Source organism: Belonocnema kinseyi, chromosome 7 (genome assembly GCF_010883055.1).
Source record: "Belonocnema kinseyi isolate 2016_QV_RU_SX_M_011 chromosome 7, B_treatae_v1, whole genome shotgun sequence".
NCBI classification, from domain to species: domain Eukaryota; kingdom Metazoa; phylum Arthropoda; class Insecta; order Hymenoptera; family Cynipidae; genus Belonocnema; species Belonocnema kinseyi.
Window position 1 is genome coordinate 82,664,287 of NC_046663.1, and position 19,928 is coordinate 82,684,214.

Here is a 19,928-nt window from a genome sequence, read left to right on the forward strand (position 1 = left end):
GGGCGCATACTTTGAATAAAATATTTGTTATCATTCTCTTGAAATAAATGTGTTTTTTTCTTGAAAAAATACCGGTTTCATATGTATACACCTGGTAAAATTGTAACGTGGATTTATGTTTTTTGAACTTAATCTTTGAACTCTACAATTGATAAAAGTTAAGAATTTGTAATTTGGCAGTTTAATTACATTTAATTTAATATTGTGCAGCTGAAAAATATTAGTAGCTTACATATTATACGTGCAAATTATTCAGCATTTGAATACAAAATTGTTGCATGAAACAAATTTTAAACTTCAATTTTCGAATTTTAAAATTCAAGAGTTTCACTTTGAGTGCTTTCATTTGCAGTTTAGTTCTTATTACTTCGAATGGAACAATTAGATTTAGTGTTTGATTTTTTAATTTAATTGACTTCAATTAAAAAGAATTAACTTTCAACCATAAAAGAAGAATTTTCAAGAAGAATTTTCAATTTAAAGTCGAATTTTCTATCTAAAAAGACGAATATTCGACAACACAGTTTTCAACAAAATAGTTTAAGCTTCCACGAAGCTAGACGATTTTAATGACAAAGGTAAAAACAAATCTGAAAAATTTTCTGAGACACTAGCATGAACTTTGTCAGTTGAAAGGTGGAAAAAGTGACCAATTTCAAAAATAGTTGAAAAATGTTAACAATTTATATACAGGGTGCCCAGCGATTCTTAAGTACGAAACTGAAGGTCTTTTCCAGGTTCCAGGTTAAGAAGTCAAGTTTTTCAAGGTCTTTTTTAAATCAAACAATGAAATAACCGTTTGTTATAGATGTAAAAAATTGCATTTTTTATTGGCCAACAATTTTTGAAGAAAGCAGAACCATGAATAAACAAATTCCTAATTTTTTGCAAACATAAACCGTCTTGAAAATCTTTGAAATATTTTGAAATATTTGTGAATTCGTTGAAATCTCTTGAAGTACTTCAAATCTTTGTGAATTCTTGAAATTTCTGTAAAATATTTTGGAATCCTTTTACATTTTTGTAAGATATTAAAAATAATTGAAATATTTGTGAAATTTGGTTTGAAATCATTGAAATCTTTCTGAAATCATTTGCATTTATTGGAAACCACAAAAATATTTTTAATCTGTGTACATTTTTTAGAAAAAATAGAAATATGGTTTACTATAACGTTTTTAAAATCTTTAAAATTGCTGAACTCTTTTGAAATATTTAAAATCTTTGAAAATGTTCGAAATCTTTTTAATCTGGGATACATGCCTTTTTCAAATCTTGAAATCCTTGCAATTTTTATGAAATATTTGAAATCTTTTGAGATATTTTTGGAATTTTTCTTAAATCTTTGTTTATGAAATCTTTTCTATTCATTAAATAAATGATTTGAAATATTAGTGAAATCTTTTGAAATCTTCTAGAATTTTTGAAAATTTTTGAACTTTTTGAAATTGTTTCATACTTTCGAAATTTTTTTAAATCTTTAAAATCTGATGTTCTTTACCCATTTTAAAATCTAATGAATGTTTTAAATCTTTTGTAAAATATTTGAAATCTGGTAATACTCGCCTTTTTTTAATCTTTGAAATCCGTAAAATCTATGTCAAATGTTCCAAATCTTTTTAAATATTTTCATTCTAATTCTGAAACTGAATTATCATTGACATTTTCAACTAATAATTTTGATAATTTGTAAGTTGAATGTCACAAAAAATGTATACTTTAACATTATATATTTACGGAGACGAAATAAAAAATTGGTAAAGTCTATAAAAAATGCCTGGAAATCTCTTTACTTATTCTGCGAAGAGCAAAAGTTTAATTACATCTTGATAAATAAAAACCTTTTCAGTAAAAATATTGCTTCTAAAGAAGATAATTCTTTCATAACAGACTAAAAGATTTACATTCAGTTTAGCTTTTTGATAAAATAACTGTTTTAAATTAAAACATTTAATTCAAGGTTCTTGTGATGAAAAAGGTGACAAATTTCTAAAATAGGTAAAATAGGCGACAAACTGTAACAGCTGAATATTTTATTTTGAAATATTGGAAGAAAAAAAAGGGAAGTTTTTCGAGAATAGAAGAAAAATGGAAAGAGGGGAAAGACTATGATCCCTGAATATTGCAGTTTTTATAATATTAGATACTTACGCCTAAGGCCATGGCATGAGCAATTCCGAATTTGGGAACATTCCTGGCCCACAAAGGCTTGAAATGATCCGTGAGGCAAATTTTGCCTCCTCTGTACATTTTGGCAGTTTTTCCATCTAATTCAGGTAATGCTATTTCTGGGGCAGTAGTTGGATACGTGACTGGAATCTAAAAAAATCTTACGTAAGTAGTATATATTTACAAGCTTTATTACTTTTATGACAAATTAGACCGATAAAATAAAAATATTTTATATTTTAATAAAGATAGTTTGAGCTGAAAACAATTGATATAATTACTTACGTCAAATTCAACCTCAAACTCGTATTTGAGCAAATTATGAATATACCAACATTTTCCAAACCACTTAGTACCTTCCTTATTGGATTCTAATCGAAACCAATCGTTATCTGCAGATTTGTTGTTCTGTACATACTGTAAAGAAATATTAAAGAAAACATTTATTTATTTTATTTCATTCATTTTATTTTATATTACAATAAAAATATGAAAGAAAAAAGTTCAAAACGGGATAAAAGTTTTAAAACTAATTTTCAAGGAAGATAATAATTTTTTCTTACTTGTTTCACATTTTTCTATATTAAGTAACTTTTTTAAATTTACTTATTATATTTTGCAATTTTCACAGCGTATTACAAATTCTTATAAAAAATGTAACTTAGGCTAGTGACCGTATTCAGTTCCGAAATAAATTTTGTTGGCCTTTTAGAATTATTACCAATATTTATACTTACCAATACTTATACGGAATTTCATGTCTTTATTTTATCTTCAGGCGAAAATAGCCATTCTTATATAAACCTAATGTTGTATGGTTAATTGTATTCCTTAAAAGATCCTCAAAAAGAAATTTATTTATGAATTATACAATTGTTATTTTTAAAAACAATATTTTTCCTAAGTAAAATTTTAAAAATAAAAACGTACGACAGAGATTTATAGAAAATCCTTCCAGGAATAAAATAAGCCCTCCATCATTATAATTAAATAAGAATTGCAACTTTTACCTAAACAAAAGGCAATTTTAACCTGAAATATTTTTCTAGAAACTTCAATTTCAGTTCCCGTAAAAATTCAACTGTTTTGTTGAAAGTTTGTCTTTTTGGGTTCAAAATTCATCTATTTTGGTACAAAATTGCATCTTTTTTGGTTAAAATTACAATTATTTAGTTCCAAATTAATTTATTTTGTTTTAGGATTCAATTTTTTGCTGAAAATACGTCTTTTTTGTTTGAATTCAACTGTTTTTGGTTTAGAATAAAAATATTTTTTGTTTGAAATGTCAACTATTAGATTTTTCGCAGAAAATTAACCTTTTTTCATTGAAAATTAAACTATTTAGTTGAAGGCGGGATTATTTTGTTTAAAACAAATTTTTTCTGGATAATTCCTTATTTTAGTTTAAAAAACTTTTAAAAATTTTTTTTTTCAACTGAAAATGCAACTATGTGGTTTAAAATTCGTCTTTTGTGGTAAGATTTTAATCTTTTTGGTAACTAATTCATATTTTAAATAAAAAATTCATTTTTTTGGTTGAAAATTTAACAACTAGATTGAAAATTCCTTTAAAATTTCATTACTTAGCAAAAAATTCATGACTTGCACTAAAAAACTTTTCAAGTATTAAATTCATGTTCTATTGGTTGAATTTTTTTAGTTAAAAATTTATTTCTGGTTTTGAAAATTAATGTATTTGATTAAAATACAGTCGTTTTTAACCGAAAATTAATGCTCTTGATTAAAGAATTATATTTGTTGTTGAAAATTCAAATTTTTCCTTGGAAATTCCTCTTTTTGTGTTGAAAAATAATCTAATTTGGTACAAATTGCATGTTTTTTGTTAAAAATCACAACTATTTGGTTGTGTTGAATATTCGTCGTTTTATATTGAAACCAACTGTTTTCAGTATAAAATTAAAATCCTTTTTGGTTTAAATATTAATTATTACATTTTTCATTCAGAATTAAACTATGTTAGTTAAAAATTCAACTACTATTTGAAAGTGGAACTACTTTGTTGGAAAATAAATTTTTTTACGAGTCATGATTTTATTTGAAAACGCTTTTTTTTAATTCAACTATTTTGTCAAAAATTATATTTTATTTTATTAGTTTTTTTTAAACTAATAATTCAACTGTTTAGTTGAAAACTTTTGTTATTTGTCCAAAACTCGTATTTTATAGCCCAATATTATTTTTTTGTGACTATTTTTTTGCTTGAAAATTCATTTATTTGGTTGAAAATTTACCTTCTTGGTTGAAAATCAGTTTTATCTTTTATCAAAAATTAATTTTTTTAACTCAAAATTTAACTATTCTATTTGTAAACGAAAATGTATATTTTTTATAGAAATTTAATCTTCTTGATTGATAATTCATCTTTTTTGGTTGAAAATTAATTTAGAAACATTTTTTTGCATTAATCAGAGAATTTCGTAATTGGGATTGAGTAACAACCCTGTTTATTCTGAAGGTACATAAAGGACAAAACCTGAACTTTCTTTTCAGAAAATAAGAACCCTAAATTCTATTTAAAAAAAGTCTCAATTATTTTTGAATTTTGAATTATTATTGTCAATTTTTTAGATAAATTTATATAATTTAATTTTAAATAATTTCAATTTATAAGTGTTCTGATGCTTTGATTTTGTAGTTTTTCAATTCTCGATTCGAAAAATTTGTCAAGTTATAAAATGTTAATGACTTTTTTCCACGTCTGCTAGAAAAATTTCTCGCTCGCATAGAGAGCAAATCATAATCGCTAATATCTTATGATTATTAAGGATGATAATATAAAAGTTATAATAACGAATGAATATTTTAGGTTAGGAATTTCTACCATATGCAGGCATACTAAATTTGTATTACCTTTATTAAAGCTTGATATTCCTCCTTCAGTCTTTGAACCCATAAGTCTTTTTCTCTAGGCCCAGCTTTTGTTTGCAATAAAGGAATACTACTTAACGATTTTTTTGTAGATTCATCTACCATTTTTTATTATAGTTGAAAAACACACGTTGACACTAGACGTGACCTATCACCCATGTAAGCAGTGCTGCTGCCAGAACGAGCAACGAAGCGTAAATGCCTGTAAAAACGGTAAAATGTGGAAAAGCTGTAGTTTCGTCATGTGTTTTCGAACTGTCTCCAACAGAAAACAGCTGATCAAATTTTTTAACCAATCCTGCACTTTCTTTCCTCAGATAGAGAACAGTCATTAGTGGAAGAAGAGAATAAACAAATTAAATATGTGTAAGTGTAGGTAAGTACTGTCATCGTTTAATTATGAGTGAATCACTAAATCCAACCTCGCTTTCCGTCCGTACTACGAAAAACTAAAAACTAGCAGAATTTAATACTCTATTCCATATTTGGTTTTACCTTCATCAGACTTCATCAATTTATTTCATTAAAGGTGTTTCAAACCCTAAAAGTGATTGAAAGTATTGTTTTTAAGCGACATTTAGAATATTAAAGGTTAAAGTGAAGCAACCTTGACCGAGACCGGTTGTCGGTTATGTACAAAAAATTACTTTCCCTTAAGTTCTTTTACCGGCGCGGCTAGGTAATTTGAACGGCAGACCGAAGAAAATACTGTATGATTTTTTATTCGAGGAGAAGCATTCAGTAAAAAATGGGACAGCGAGTGTCGAGAACTGACTTCGAGTGGGTTTTCACGGAGGAACCACATGCTAGTCGTCGAAAATTGATTTTGGGTAAGTGGAAATTATTATTTTTAGTCAACAATAAAATTCCGATTTTGTCGTCAAAGTTTATTAATTTAGGAGAAACTTTATGCTCATGTTTTTACACAGGGGCGGTTCAAAAACTACGTCACTCTGCCAGGGGGTAACAGTTTTTGTGGCGATTTGTGACTTATAGGGGTGGAGAGGTTAACGCAAAATGTGATATCACACATGAAAATATAAATATGAATAACAATTTATTGAAATGCTTGAAAAAATTACATACTTTTATCTATTTCCCTCTTTTTTCTGTGTTGAAGAAGCTTCCTCTTTTTCTCGTTTTTAGCTTGCATATGCAAATTGAGTTAATAGAACTTAATAAGAAAATAAACTTATTTTTGTTAAAAGTGAATTATTTTTTATTTAAAAGTTTACTATTAACTACCGTTTGGTGAAAGATTGAACTATTTTACTGAAAATTCATTGAAAATTCAAACTGCTTAGTTGAAAGTTGAATAATTTTGTTCCAAATTCACTTTTTTGATTGAAGATTTAACTGAACATTTAGTTGCTAATACGTTTTAAGAAAAAATTAAAAAGGAAGTTTTTGAACAAATAATTTAACTTCCATTTTCGGTGAAAAGTTGATCGCTTTTAATTGAAAATTTAACTATTTGATTTAAGAAATATGTGTTTTGTTACAACTTCGTCTTTTTTTGTACAAAATTGAACTATTTTGTTAAGCGTTCGGTTTTTTGGTTTGAAAATGAGTTTTTCGAACGGTAAATTTACCGATTCCATTTTTTGTTTAAAAATTATTGTTTTTATTTTTAAATTCAACTATTTCGTTAAAATTAAATTTTGTTGCAAATCTTACTGCTTTATAGAAAATTCTTATTTTTTGCTTGATGATTTTGATAGGAAATTCAAGTATTTGGTTGAAAATTCTTATTTTCGGGTAGAAAATTTAATTATTTAGTTAAAAATGAACTTTTTTGTTGAAAATTCCAGTATTTTATAAAAAATCGTATTTTTTTCTCAAAAATACAACTGTTTTGTGAAAAACTCATCTTTTTCCTTTGAAAATGATCTTATTTTGATAGAAAATTCAACTATTTGGTTGAAAATTAACTTTTTCGTTGAAAAACAAACTATTTTGTACAAAGTTCGAATTTTTGTCCCAAAAATACAAATGTTTTGTGAAAAATTCGTCTTTTTCGGTTGAAAATTATCTTATTTTGGTAGAAAATTCAACTATGTGGTTGAAAATCAACTTTTTTGTTGAAAATTCAACTATTTTATAGAATGTTCGTATTTTTGCATAAAAATTAAAATTTTTTGTTGAAAATTCGTCTTTTTGGGTTGAAATATCAGCTATTGTATCTGTTATTGAAAATTATTCTTTTTTTATTGAAAAATCCACTTCTTGGTTGAAAGTTAAACTTCTTTGTAAAATATTCTTTTTTTCAGAAAATTCATAATTTATACGAAATTTCATATATTTAAAATAAAATTGCAGCTATTTGGTTGAAATTCCTTTTGTGTTTAATATTATTTTTTGGTTGATAATTTTCCTTTCTTTATTGGAAATTCGAATTTTTTGGTTGAATTCAACTTTTCTTGTTTTTAATATTTTTTGGTTGAAATATCAAATAATCATATTTTTCGTTGGGAGTTATTCTTTTTTGATTGAAAATTCAATTTTTTAATTGAAATCTAAACTTCTTTGTTATTGAAGATTCATAATCTTAGTTAAAAATTCAACTATTTCGTTTAATATTTAATTATTTTTAAACACATTTAATTATTTTGTTACAAACTATTTTGTTGGAAAGTAATAATTTTTTTCGAAAATTGAACTGTTTGGTTGAAAATTATTATCTTTTGATTGCAAATTCAATTAGTTTTTGAAAAATCATCTTCATGGCTTGAGAGTGCAACAGTTTGTATTAGAATTAATTTTTTGTTTAAGTTTAATCTTTTTTGTTAAAGGATTCGACCAATTGGTTGAAGATTCACCTTTTTAGGGTGCAATTTTAACTGTAAGATTAAAAATTCAACTGCTTGGTTGAAAATTCGTATTGTTCAAAAAATAATTTTTTTAATAGAAAATTCATCCCTATGGAATGAAAATTCATATTTTCTGGTAAAAAAAAGTTCTTGGCTTAATATTCATCTTCATTGGTTGAATGTGCAACTGTCGTCTGAAAAATTCATCTTTTTAGCTTGAAGATTCAACTAATTGTTCAAAACTGCCACTGTTTGTGGTTGAAGTTTAATCTTTTTTGTATAAAAATTCGATCAGTTGATTGAAAATTCAATTATGTGGTTAAAAAATCAAATATTTGGATGGAAATTTATCTTTGTAGATTGAAAATTAACTTCTTTGATGAAAATTCATATTTTATTGTTTAAAAGTCAGCTATTTTTTAACATTTAACTTTTAAGTTTGAATTCTATTTCCTTCAGTTAAAAATTCATCTCTTTTTTAGAAAATTATTATTTTTTGGTTGAAAATTTAAACTATTTTGTTAAAAATGCATAACTTTGAGACCTGAAATCTCAAGCGTGTTATATTTAACTTATTATGGTTCCTGATGGTGCTGTGAAGTCTGTTAAAATATTACGTTTATATGTTTTGTGTGTGTTTTTTTTCTGTTTTGACTTTTAGGCCTGACGTCTTTTTTTTACGACCCCTATTTACAATGATCGACAGTAGAGATTTTTATTTTTAAATTTTTGTAATTTACTTTGAAGAATATCAAAATGTAAAAAAGAGTAATAAACTTTAATCAATTAATAGCATAAAAGTCCAATTTATGAAGTCAAGATTACGCATTAGCGATTAATGATTGATTAGCGAATTCCGAAAGCTTGACTACTAATACGGCTAATTGAAGGTTTCATTTTTATTCCAGAAAAATATCCCCAGATAAAAAATTTATTTGGATACGATCCTAATTTCAAATGGGTAGTAACAGGAATGGTTCTAGTTCAATTTTTATCAATGTTTATAGTAAAAGATTTGAGTTATCCTATACTTTTGTTATTGGCATACTGCTTTGGCGGAATTATAAATCACTCATTAATGTTAGGTAAGTCACGCATAATCACTTGAGGTAATTTCCGATGTCTACGCGATAGCGAATTAATCTTTTTTTATATTTCCAGCTATCCACGAGATCGCTCACAATCTGGCCTTTGGTCATGCAAGACCCATGGCCAATAAAATGTTTGGCTTTTTCGCAAACTTGCCAATCGGAATCCCTATCTCGATCAGTTTTAAAAAATATCATCTTGAGCATCATCGAGTACGTAATTATAAAATTACCAGATATCACAGTATTTCCCTGTGATTTCTTTTTTTTTTTAGAATTTCTCTTTTTCTCCTATTGTTGAAAAACTTTCCTTTTTCAGAATTATTATATTTACGGAATTATTCTATCCAAAACTAGAATATACTATAGCTTGTAGTGAAATTTTAATTAGTTTTAACTTACAGAATTATATATTGTAATTAATTTACCTTTTTAAAATTTACATTTAACATGTTATTAATTAATTTTTATAATTAAAATTAAATTTTTTGTTACAGCTATAATATAGAGCAAGTGATCTATGAAACTAAAAAATGCATCTGCATAATATTGAATTACTTAAATAAATAAATTTAAAAATAAATTTAAAATATATAGTAACATAAATACAAGCGCAACAAGTTTCAAGTGCTGATAACTAAAAAAAAACCTTGAAGCTGAAACATTTTCAAATATCTTGAAAATGTGGAAACCGGAGATAAGAGTTGTTATCCGATATAAAACTGGAAAAGTTAAAAAACACATAGTAATTTTAAAAAGAAGGATCAAATATTAACAATTTTTAATTGAAATTTAAATAATTTAAAAATTGGCCAATTTTAAATTAAACTATTTAAAGATAATGAATTTGTAAAGCTAAAATAATTTTTCGTTGAATCTATAAAAATCAAAAGAAAAATTCTCTAATGGCAAAAATAATTAAAACCTCATTTAAAATTATTTAATAATATGAAATTTCTTATGAAAAGATTACTGATTCTTTCCTACATGTAAAAAAATGTTTGATCTTTATCCTATTATCCCCCTTTTTTGTGAAAAATTCAATATTTTCCCTTTTTGAGTTTCTTTTGCACTGAGGTCCCTGAATTACAAAAACTAAATTAATTTCACTTTTATTTAGGATGTCTGCTAACCGAAAAACCCGGGAAATAACGAACAATACAAATTCGAACAAGAAATCACATTTGAAGTTTTCGAAAATGTGATATTTTATACTAAATTGTGATAAAAAAACAAATAAATTTGAATGTTTATTTGTTTAAGAATGTAATCAATATGATAAAAAAATTCAGCTATTATAAAATTTTAAAAACTTTATAGCATTCAAGAACAATTTTTATGTTCTGAGCAAACGGTATTCTCTAAAGAGTTAAAATAATACTAATTAATTATTATTAAATCCTACTTTTTTTCGCAAAATTTTTTTAATTTGAACCCTTTCGTAATAAACTTTCAATAAACTTTAGACTATATTTTCCAAATTAGGATGTTGTAATTTTTTAAGTATTATATTTTTACTCAAACTGTGAAAGAAATTACATTTTTCGCACAGGCAAAAAATTTTATTTGTTGCACTAAATCTGCTTTTTGTTATTGTGAGAGTCACTTAGAGTCACAAAACTATATACAAATTAAACAATAATCATTTTTTCAACCATTTTTATGGGAAAATATTTAAATGTTGTTTCAGTTCAAGTGCTGCGGACTTTAGCTATAAAATCAAAGGATGTCTGAATTGAAAGTACTTGAAATTAAACGAAATAAATTTATTAAGCTTTGTTAAGAATTATAATTTTTATATTTCAAATAAATATAATTAAATATAGATCCTTTTTTAGAATATCTGTCGCAATTGAAGCGATTATGGTCAATTTAAATTTAAAAAACTCAAATTTAATTATTTTGACATCAAAATTGTTTATAGACATTATTTTTCTTAATTTTTTAAAGATTTTTTTATGATCGAAATTCGAACTTACAATTCAAAACAATTATAGTCAAGAAAATACTTTAGAAATTTTGTCCATTTGTGTATAACTCCAAAGTAAATGAATAAACCAATTGTTTTTGTTCCATAAGTCTCGATAGATTGATTAAGGCGATTTATAGTATAAATAATACGTTGCTTAGATATAAACATTTATTTTCTAAAAAATTTCAGTTTTGTTTCATATTTTGGGTAAAAATATAATGCCTACAATTAAATAAATTACATCGCGGAAATGAGGCATCAAAAATGTTTTCTCAATTTTGTTTATTATATTTGTCCAGTTTTGAACTATTATATTTATTTTTCTTCAGTACCAGGGTGATGAAAAATTAGATACAGATCTTCCAACTCTGATGGAAGCGAAATTATTTTCCACTACTTTTGGAAAATTCTGCTGGGTCTGCTTACAGCCTTTCTTCTACTCTTTTCGCCCTTTAATCACGTATCCTAAGGTGCCAACGAATTTGGAGTATATCAATTTAGTCATTCAACTTATCTTTGATGGAATCGTCTGGTATTACTTGGGTACGACAACAACAATTTTCTTGCAATTATTACTCAAGTTTTTTGATTTTTTGATTGAAATATCAACTATTACATATTTCGTTGAAAATTTATCTTTTTAGTTGAAAATTGAACTATTTTGTTGAAATTCATTCTTTTTCGATTAATTTTTTAACTGAAAATTTAACTTATGCATGCTGCCTTGAAAATGTATCTTTTTTTTTTTAATTCATATTTTGTGGTAGAATGTTTCATAATGACTAATTCACCTCTCTAGTTAAAAATTCAATTTTTTGGTTGAAAATTTATATTTTTTTGTTGTATAAAATTAATTTTTCTAACTGAAAATTTAACTTTAATGGTTTTGTCTTTTTGACTAAAAAATATTTCTTGGTTAAAAATTCAACTCTTGATGAAAATTCGGTTTAAAATTAAATTTAATCTTTTTTTCGCTAAAAATGCAACATTGATTTAAAATTAATCTAGTTTAGTTAAGAACACAACTTGCACAACGAAATTGCAGTGCTTGGTTAAAAATTCGTCTTTTTTTGGGTAGAAATTTAATTTTCTTGGTTTAAAATTCATCTGCTTGGTTTAAAATTGAACAATTTTGTTCAAAATACATTTTATTTGGTTTAATTGTGGTTTGAATTTATCTTTTTAAGTTAAAAATTCAATTATTTGTTTATAAATCCTGTATTTTTTTTAAATAGGTCTTTTTCGATAGAAAAGTAATCTTATTAGATGAAACTTTATCTTTTTGGTAGAAAATTTTAATATTCTTTTTGTATTGAAAATTTAATTCTTTTATTTTTGGGTAAAAGTGTATCTATTTCAAATGAAAATGTATATATTTTTTTGCAATTTTGTCTTTGGAAAGATGTTTTATCTCTTTGGTTGAAAATTTCCCTATTTAGCTAAAAATTAATTTTTTTAATTAAAGATTCATCATTTTAGTTAGAAACTAATTCTTTTTTGGAAAAGTTTTCCATTTATTTTGTTTAAAACTCGTATTTTTTGGTTGGAAATTACATTTTTTTTGTTAAAAATTTATATTTTTGGGTTGCAAACTTAGCTGCTTTGTAGGAAGTTCGTATTTTTAGCTTAAAAATTCAACTTCTTGTATTAATTTTTTTTTATTAACTGAAAAATCTTTTTTGGTTGAAAATTCAACTCCTTTCTTGAGAATTCCTCTTTTTGGATGGAAAATTACACTGTTTTGGTTAAGGATTCAACTAATTTGATGAAAATTCTTGTTTTTTGGCTGACTTCAAATCCTCGATTGTAAATTTAACTGTTTGGCTGAAAACTCCTTTTTTTAATAAAAATTAATTGTTTTAACTGAAAATTTAATTAATCCATTTTTAGTTAAAACTTGATATTTTTGAGTAGAGAACTCAACTATTTGGTTGAAAATTCTTGTGTTATTTTGAAAATGAATCCTTTTTTGGTAGAAAATTAATCTATCCTTTTTTTGGTAGAAAATTAATCTTCTTGGTTGAAAAATCCTCTCATTGATTAAAAATTTAACTGTTGTGATAAAAATTCTTTTTTTTTCATTAAAAATAATTTTTTAAAACTATAAATGTATCATTTTTAGTTGAAACTTCATGTATTTTGTTGAAAATTTGTCATTATTGATTGGAAAGGAACGATTTCGTAGTTATCTATTTTGTTTAGTCAACATTTTTCTGCCTTAAGATCTTACGATTGCTCTCCACCCCCATTTGATTTTACTTATTTTTTCAATTACCCCTTATAAAATTCTTCATGTTTGTTCTTATACCTTATAGAAAAATTTACAACTGACAGGGAAAATGAAAAATTGTTCAGGGAAGAGTCATGGAAAGTCAGGGAATTCCGAAATTGGGATTATGTAGGAACCCTGATAATAATAATTAGTATTTCTTTTTTCTGCAGGTGGTAAAGTTTTAGTTTACCTTATTTTTGGATCAGTTATGGCAATGGGTATTCATCCAGTAGCTGGACACTTTATATCTGAACATTATATGTACAAGAAAGGTTTTGAGACCTATAGTTATTACGGACCTCTGAATTTCATAACATTTAACGTTGGATACCACAACGAACATCATGATTTCCCTGCTGTGCCAGGTTCAAGATTGCCAGAGGTAAGGCTAATATTTCATTATTTATTTTTCAAAAAAGATCCGTTTTATAAGTTTTCCACACGAGAAATTTTCCTTTTTTTTTTAACTTTGATTTTTACTGGCTGTCTAAAGTAATTTCGGACCTCACGACTTATACCCGATATTCAGTTAAGATTCCTTAAATACCATATTTTCAAGATTTAGTCCCTGTGGTGGAAAACAAAATTTTTTTTAATTGGTTAAACTGTTCAAATGTAATTAAAATTTAAAATTGGTTTAAAAAAATTTTGAAAACAAAAATATCAAAATCAAGAAGTTACTGTAATAAATAATCAGGGCTGTCACACAGTCTCTATTAGTCGCTTTTTTCTCGAATCACTTTTTAGTCTTTTTTTTTAAGTGAAAAGGTCACATTAATCAATATTCTTTCAATATTTTAGGATAGTGCGTTTTCTATAATTCCGAAAGATATTGAACGATTTTACAGAACCTATAATGTTTATTAATTTATCTTGAATTTTTTAATTCTTTTGAACTTTTTTAGATCTACTATATTTTTCTTAATTCAATGGATTTTTTTATTTAATTTGATCCTGAGGATCAATTGAAAAAATGTTTTGAATTATTTTAATGTATTTTTCCAAAGTCCTTGGTATTTTCAAGAGCTTTAAAACATTTTAAGGAATTTCAAATGATTTTAACGGGTTTGAAATATTTTAGGTTATTTTTAAAAAGTACAAAGAAATTTTTAATTTATTTGAGTAATTTAATGAGATTTTAATGAAATAGAAATATTTTATGGTATTTTAAAATATTCTTATAGACCTTTACAAGAGCTTTAAAAAGTTTCAAGAGATTTAAAAAAAAATCAAAAAATTCGAAATATTTGAGAAAATTTTAAAGGATTCCCAGACATTTTTTTTATTTATTTTCATTGTTTAAAGGGATTTAAAAAAATTTGGAATATTTTAAAGTATTTTAAAAGATTCCAAGGCATTTTGAATAGATTAAACAATTTTAAGGGATTTCCAAAGGTTTTAGTAATGTTGAGGGATTTTAATATTTTAATGGATTTCCTAGAATTTATTCACAAGGAGTGAGAAATTTCGTAGGTTTTGAAAGATTTCAAGAGATTTTCAAATATTTTTTGCAATTTATTTAGAATTTGCCTTGTATTTGTATTAAGTTATCCTGAATTCTTTTCAATTCTTAGAAATTCACTCAATTTTACTCAATTAAATCGATTTTTAAAAAGTTTTTATTTAATTCATTGAAGTCTTTAAAACTCACCTTAAATTCTTGTAGATTTAATTAAATTCTTTTATACTCTCTTTAATTTTTTAAAATTCATTTCAAACTTATTCAATGTAATGATTTTTTTTCAAATTTTTGCATTGTTTTTAATTAATTTGATTTTCTTTTTAATCCAGCTTTATTCTTGATTAATTTTGTCGAATTCTTTTCGTTTCCAATAAATTCCTCTAAATTCACTCAAATTGTATTGAAATAAATGGATTGTTTCGATCTTCAAACAAAAAATCTAATTCCTTCGAGTTTATTTGAACTGTTCTGTAGTCATTATTCACTTTTTTGGCTAGAAATTGGTAGGGTTTCAAAGATTTGAAAGGATTTGCAATCCTTTTTTTTTTAGAATTCACCCTTGAATTTTGATGAATTTCGTCAAATTCTTTTGGTTTACCTTAAAGTTCCAATTTTACGGAAGTCAATGGAATTTTTTGGATTTTTCACATTTTTTTCAATTAATTTGCATGTGAGGCCTGTAATCATTAAAATTATTGAACTACATCTTAACATGAAAAATGCTAAGTGTCCATAAAATTAAAATAACCATTCTCTGTAATTAGGTGAAGCGTATAGCATCAGAATTCTACGACAATTTGCCACATCATGACTCTTGGGTTTCCGTTTTGTACGATTTTGTAATGGACCCAGAAATCGGACCATATGCCCGAATTAAAAGAAAGCATAGAGGTCTGGAATCATAGGACTCTATATTAAATTATTTTCCGATGTACTTTGTATTATTAACTACAAATCACTGAGTCATCCAGAGAAATGTATTTAATATTGTTATTTTTCTACTACTTGTGCCTCCAGAACGACCGATACAGCTTCTAAAGCAGAAATTCAAAATACAGTGAAACTCCAGCCGCCGTAATTATAATTTTTTTTCTATTTAGAATTAAAAGTTCAGAAAAAGCAGATAAGATAATTGATTATCCAATTCAACTTCCACTCATATAAGTTAACTAATTTCAAAATGCTTTACAAAAATAATTTTCTAAGAAAAGGTAAACTCTCTGCATAAAAGCTTCCTGTAAATAATTATAAACTCTATAATTTGTATAGAATAAGGTGAAATTTGAAATGATTTTAGGGATCGTCAATAAACTACGTTACCGATTAGTACATTTAGTTCGTCAATTTATGATGAAAATCACTTTCTTAATTTATTCTTAAAGAATATCTCTTTTTCTTCTGTTTTCAAGAAATTCCCCCTTCTTTTCGATTTTTCGTTTAAATTTTTCTTTCGGTTAAGTATTCTACTATTTGGTTGAAAATTCATCTCTATGGTGTCTTTTTTATACTGAAAATTTAACTGTTACATTTATAGTTCAAAATTGTTCTTTTTTAGTTTAAAATTTAATTATTTGTTTGAAAAAGTTTTCTATTTTAGTTGAAAATTCATGTGTTCTTTTGAACATTTGTGTTTTTTGGTAGAAACTTAATTTTCTGTATAACATTCAACTGTTTTTTATTTAAATTTAAATCTTTTTTGGTTTAAATATCAACAATAACACTTTTTGTTGAGAATTCATCTTTTTGAGTGAAAATTCAGCTACCTGGTCAAAAGTTGAATTACTTTGTTAACATAATTTTTTCTGATGAAGATTTATAATTTTAGTTGAAAATTCATCTTTAGAGTGAAAAATTTAACCATTTATTAAACTAAAAATATAACTATTCCATTTTTTGTTAAAAACTTATATTTTTAATTGAAAATTGATCTTTTTTATTTGAAAATATAGCTATTTGATTGAAAAATCATGTAGTTTGTTGAAGATTCAATTATTTTGCTAAAAATTCGTATTTTTTTGTTGAATCAAACTGTTTTTTACTTGAAAAGATAATTTTCTGGAAATATGAAGTATCACAGGTTTCGTTGAGAATTCATCTTTATGGGGTGAAAAATCAACTTCAATTCGTCTTTTTAGACTGAAAATGAATTTTCTGGCTGTAGATCCAACTATTTTGTTCGAATTTGTATTTTTCGGTTGTATTTAACAGTAAGAAAATTCTTTTTTTTTTTGTAAATTAATTTTTTTAACTGAAAAGTGTAAATATTTACTTTGTTAAAAATATAACTATTCCATTTTTTGTTAAAAATTTGTCTTTTCTATTTGAAAATATAACTATTTGATTGAAAAATCATGTATTTTATAAAAATTCAACTATTTCGCTAAAATTTCGTATTCTTTTGTTGCATTAAACTGTTTTTTATTTGAAAAAAAAAATATTTTTTTTTTCAAATATGAAGTATTACAGGTTTTGTTGAGAATTCATCTTTATGGGTTGAAAATTCAACTTCAATTCGTATTTTTGGCCTAAAAATTCAACAAATTGCTGGAAAATTAAACATTGTAGTAGAAAATTAACTTTTTGTTAAATATTGTTATTTTCGGGTTTTAAATTCAATTGTTCTATAGAAAATATGTCTTTTTCGTTTGAATATTCATCTTCTCGTAGATACCAACTTTTTTGGTAAAAAATGCTGCTGTTTGGATGAAAATTTATCGTTTTGGTTGAAAATGCAACTATTTTGGTGGAGAATTCTACTATTTATTTGAAAATTAAAGTATTAAAAAAATTAACCATGTTTTGAAAGAAAATTCGGGTTTTTCTTGAAAATTCAGTGCATGATGGAAAATTCAACGATTTTGTGGAATATTCATCTTCTTGTGCAGAACATATATCTTCTTTTTCGAAAATTCATGTTTTTTGTTGAAAATTCAACTATTTTATTGAAAATTCGACTTTTTGGACAGAAAATTAATTTTCTAGCTGTAGATTCAATATTTTGTTCGAATTAGTCTTTTTCGGTTATATTTAACAGTAAAAAAATTCTTTTTTTTTGCGCATTAATTTTTTTAACTGAAAGTGTAACTATTTCATTTTTGATGAAAAAATTATGTTTTTTAGTTCAAAATTCATCTTTGTAGGTTTTAAATTCCACCACTTTGTTAAGTGACCTTTTTTGGTCGAAAATTTAACTCTTTTATGGAAAATTCGTCTTTTTGGATTAAAAATTAATCCTTCATGGTAAAAAAAATTATCTCTCTTTCTGTCTGAATTAAAATTAAAACACGTAGTTCATGTATGATCCTTTACTAATTATTTGAAAGCCTTTATATAAACTAACTTCCCTTGTCCCTATTCTAAGTACCATCAGTAAGAAGTAATCTGCGATTTTTTCAGCAGCATGAGATAATCGATTGTCCATAGGTTGGCCATTCTTTCATAGAAAGGCAAAGACCATGTAACCAATTTTACAGTCGAATTTCAAGAATAAAGTCCTTAAGCTCAACAAATATACGCATTGACCATGGAAAAAATAGTTTGTATCTTAAGTTTCGACTTTTCAAGTATTCATAACATTAAATATTATTTAAATAATTTCACCGAAACATTTGGATAATCTTTATTTATGTGATGTGCTAGTTTAAGAGAGTAATGCCTTTTATTTCAATAATTAAAGAGGCTATAATCGATATAGCTTCAGTTATTTAGCATTAGAATTACCTAGTGAACGACTTATATCGAATTTGAATCAATTTCAAATAATTTTTTATAATTCCAATGTTTTCTACACCCGCAGAATCTAGTCGATAAATAATGTTTTGCGATCCTTCTATGGATTTTCTACGATTTTTCCTGTAGCAAATTAATGTATTTTTTAAGTGATTCTAAGATCAAAATATTTTTTATTTAACTTTTAGGAGTATTACAAATTAGGCCATGTAATACTTACATGTTTTCTACCTTATGGACATTTTTTTTGCAATGTGTTAATTTCTTGAAATTCCAAAAAAATTCTATTAATAATTTCTTTGATAATTCCAAGAATTTAGGACCTTCAAAACATTCTTTAGTGTTTTTTACGTAACTTCACGAATTTTCAATTTTATATCCTAATTCGTTTAGAGGTAAATTGTTGCTGAAAGAAATATTGGCAAATTAGAAATCGGAGAAGTATTACATGGCCTTAAGCAGCGCATATTTTCTGGTTCGTCACGTAATTTATTAGGATAAATGAAGACTTTTTTCAATAAATTCATTTGCATCAGTCAACTGTATGATTATAAAAAAATGTATTTTATATAAAAAAAATTAATTTTGAAAACTACCTACATTTTCTAAAATCTCTTGGTTCTGAATGAATATTGTCTCTAGTTTAACTTTTAATCGTGAGTATATTTACGGTACATTCTATTTTACAATAATATGTTTTATTTTCGCATGTCGGATTATTTTTCTGATTACACATTAGTAAAATAATTTATATAGTGAATAAAACCAAGTGAAGTTAAGGTAAACATGTAATATTTGTATATACGAGAGTATATACTTATAATAAAGTTTGTTATCAATTAATATAAGGTTTTTTAATTTTTTTTCTAAGTATACGTAGTAGGGTGATTTAAAAAATTATTTTCGAATCTGATTTCGACCTGTATTTCACAGTTAATTCAAAATATTTTTTTGAATTTTTTATACAATCCTTTAAAGACTACCTACGAATTCTAAAAAATTGACAGAAAGTGCGAACCCCTGCTATTTTGATTCATCCAAACAATTAAAAATTTTGAAAAATGACAAAATGGCTGCAGTGTTTCTAAAATTCCTAAAACTGGATTTTCTCAAAACCCCATCTTATAACATTTTTATATTTTTTTAGAAAAAAGCTGATTACTACTGCTTCATATTAAAAAATTATTTTGGGAAAATTGAATCGTTTATATTTTTCTTGGAAACAACGAAAGGTACAAAAGAAATGTTCAGATAAAAGTTAAAACATGTAGAATTTATCTACAAAAGACACCTCTTTCTGTTTTGTGATAGCTGTTTTCAAAATCCGATTAAAAAAAAAGATTTTCCGGAAAATCCCACATATTTTAATTTTTCTAATTTTTTTTACAGTTTCTACATTTATCTGAAAGACATCCTGTCCATTTTATAAAAGGCTTAACCATTTTTGAGAACGAACATTTTTTAAACTATAGGTAATTCTTTATTTTTTCTCATAAACGATGAAAAATTCACAAAAGATTATTTTTGTAAAACTTTT

General features: G+C 25.2%; 2 protein-coding genes across 4 annotated transcripts in view; one reads left to right on the top strand and one right to left on the bottom strand.

Moving 5' to 3' along the window:
• LOC117176264 (ubiquitin-fold modifier-conjugating enzyme 1) overlaps window positions 1-5,277 on the bottom strand; it is a 10,907-nt gene extending 5,630 nt beyond the window's left edge. The window contains exons 1-3 of the mRNA XM_033366428.1: window positions 5,041-5,277; window positions 2,455-2,586; window positions 2,152-2,319 (exon numbers count right to left, since the gene is read on the bottom strand). Coding sequence (XP_033222319.1) covers window positions 2,152-2,319; window positions 2,455-2,586; window positions 5,041-5,163 — 423 coding nt within the window. The 5' untranslated portion in view covers window positions 5,164-5,277. The remainder of the gene's footprint in view (window positions 1-2,151; window positions 2,320-2,454; window positions 2,587-5,040) is intronic.
• On the top strand, window positions 5,244-18,146 carry LOC117176263 (sphingolipid delta(4)-desaturase DES1). 3 transcript variants are annotated; one of them, XM_033366427.1, is made up of 7 exons: window positions 5,244-5,434; window positions 5,788-5,888; window positions 8,777-8,953; window positions 9,030-9,169; window positions 11,258-11,471; window positions 13,371-13,582; window positions 15,427-15,567. In XM_033366427.1, the coding sequence occupies exons 2-7, from the start codon at window positions 5,807-5,809 to the stop codon at window positions 15,565-15,567; spliced, it is 966 nt and encodes a 321-aa protein (XP_033222318.1). In that variant the 5' UTR covers window positions 5,244-5,434; window positions 5,788-5,806. The 3 variants fall into 3 exon arrangements, 2 of the variants coding, with proteins under 2 accessions (XP_033222318.1, XP_033222317.1); XR_004467595.1 differs by lacking the exon at window positions 5,244-5,434 and adding an exon at window positions 18,062-18,146 and having other exon boundaries at window positions 5,483-5,888; window positions 15,427-15,736; XM_033366426.1 differs by lacking the exon at window positions 5,244-5,434 and having other exon boundaries at window positions 5,483-5,888; window positions 15,427-16,095.
• Window positions 18,147-19,928: the final 1,782 nt, after the last annotated feature.

What these genes read in the sequence shown, in the direction of transcription:
- LOC117176263 (XM_033366427.1), top strand. Translation starts at nt 5,807, where the DNA reads ATGGGACAGCGAGTGTCGAGAACTGACTTCGAGTGGGTTTTCACGGAG. An exon ending in AATCGTCTGGTATTACTTGG is followed by an intron (nt 11,472 to 13,370) that starts GTACGACAACAA and finishes TTTTTTCTGCAG; the next exon opens with GTGGTAAAGTTTTAGTTTAC. An exon ending in CAGGTTCAAGATTGCCAGAG is followed by an intron (nt 13,583 to 15,426) that starts GTAAGGCTAATA and finishes CTCTGTAATTAG; the next exon opens with GTGAAGCGTATAGCATCAGA.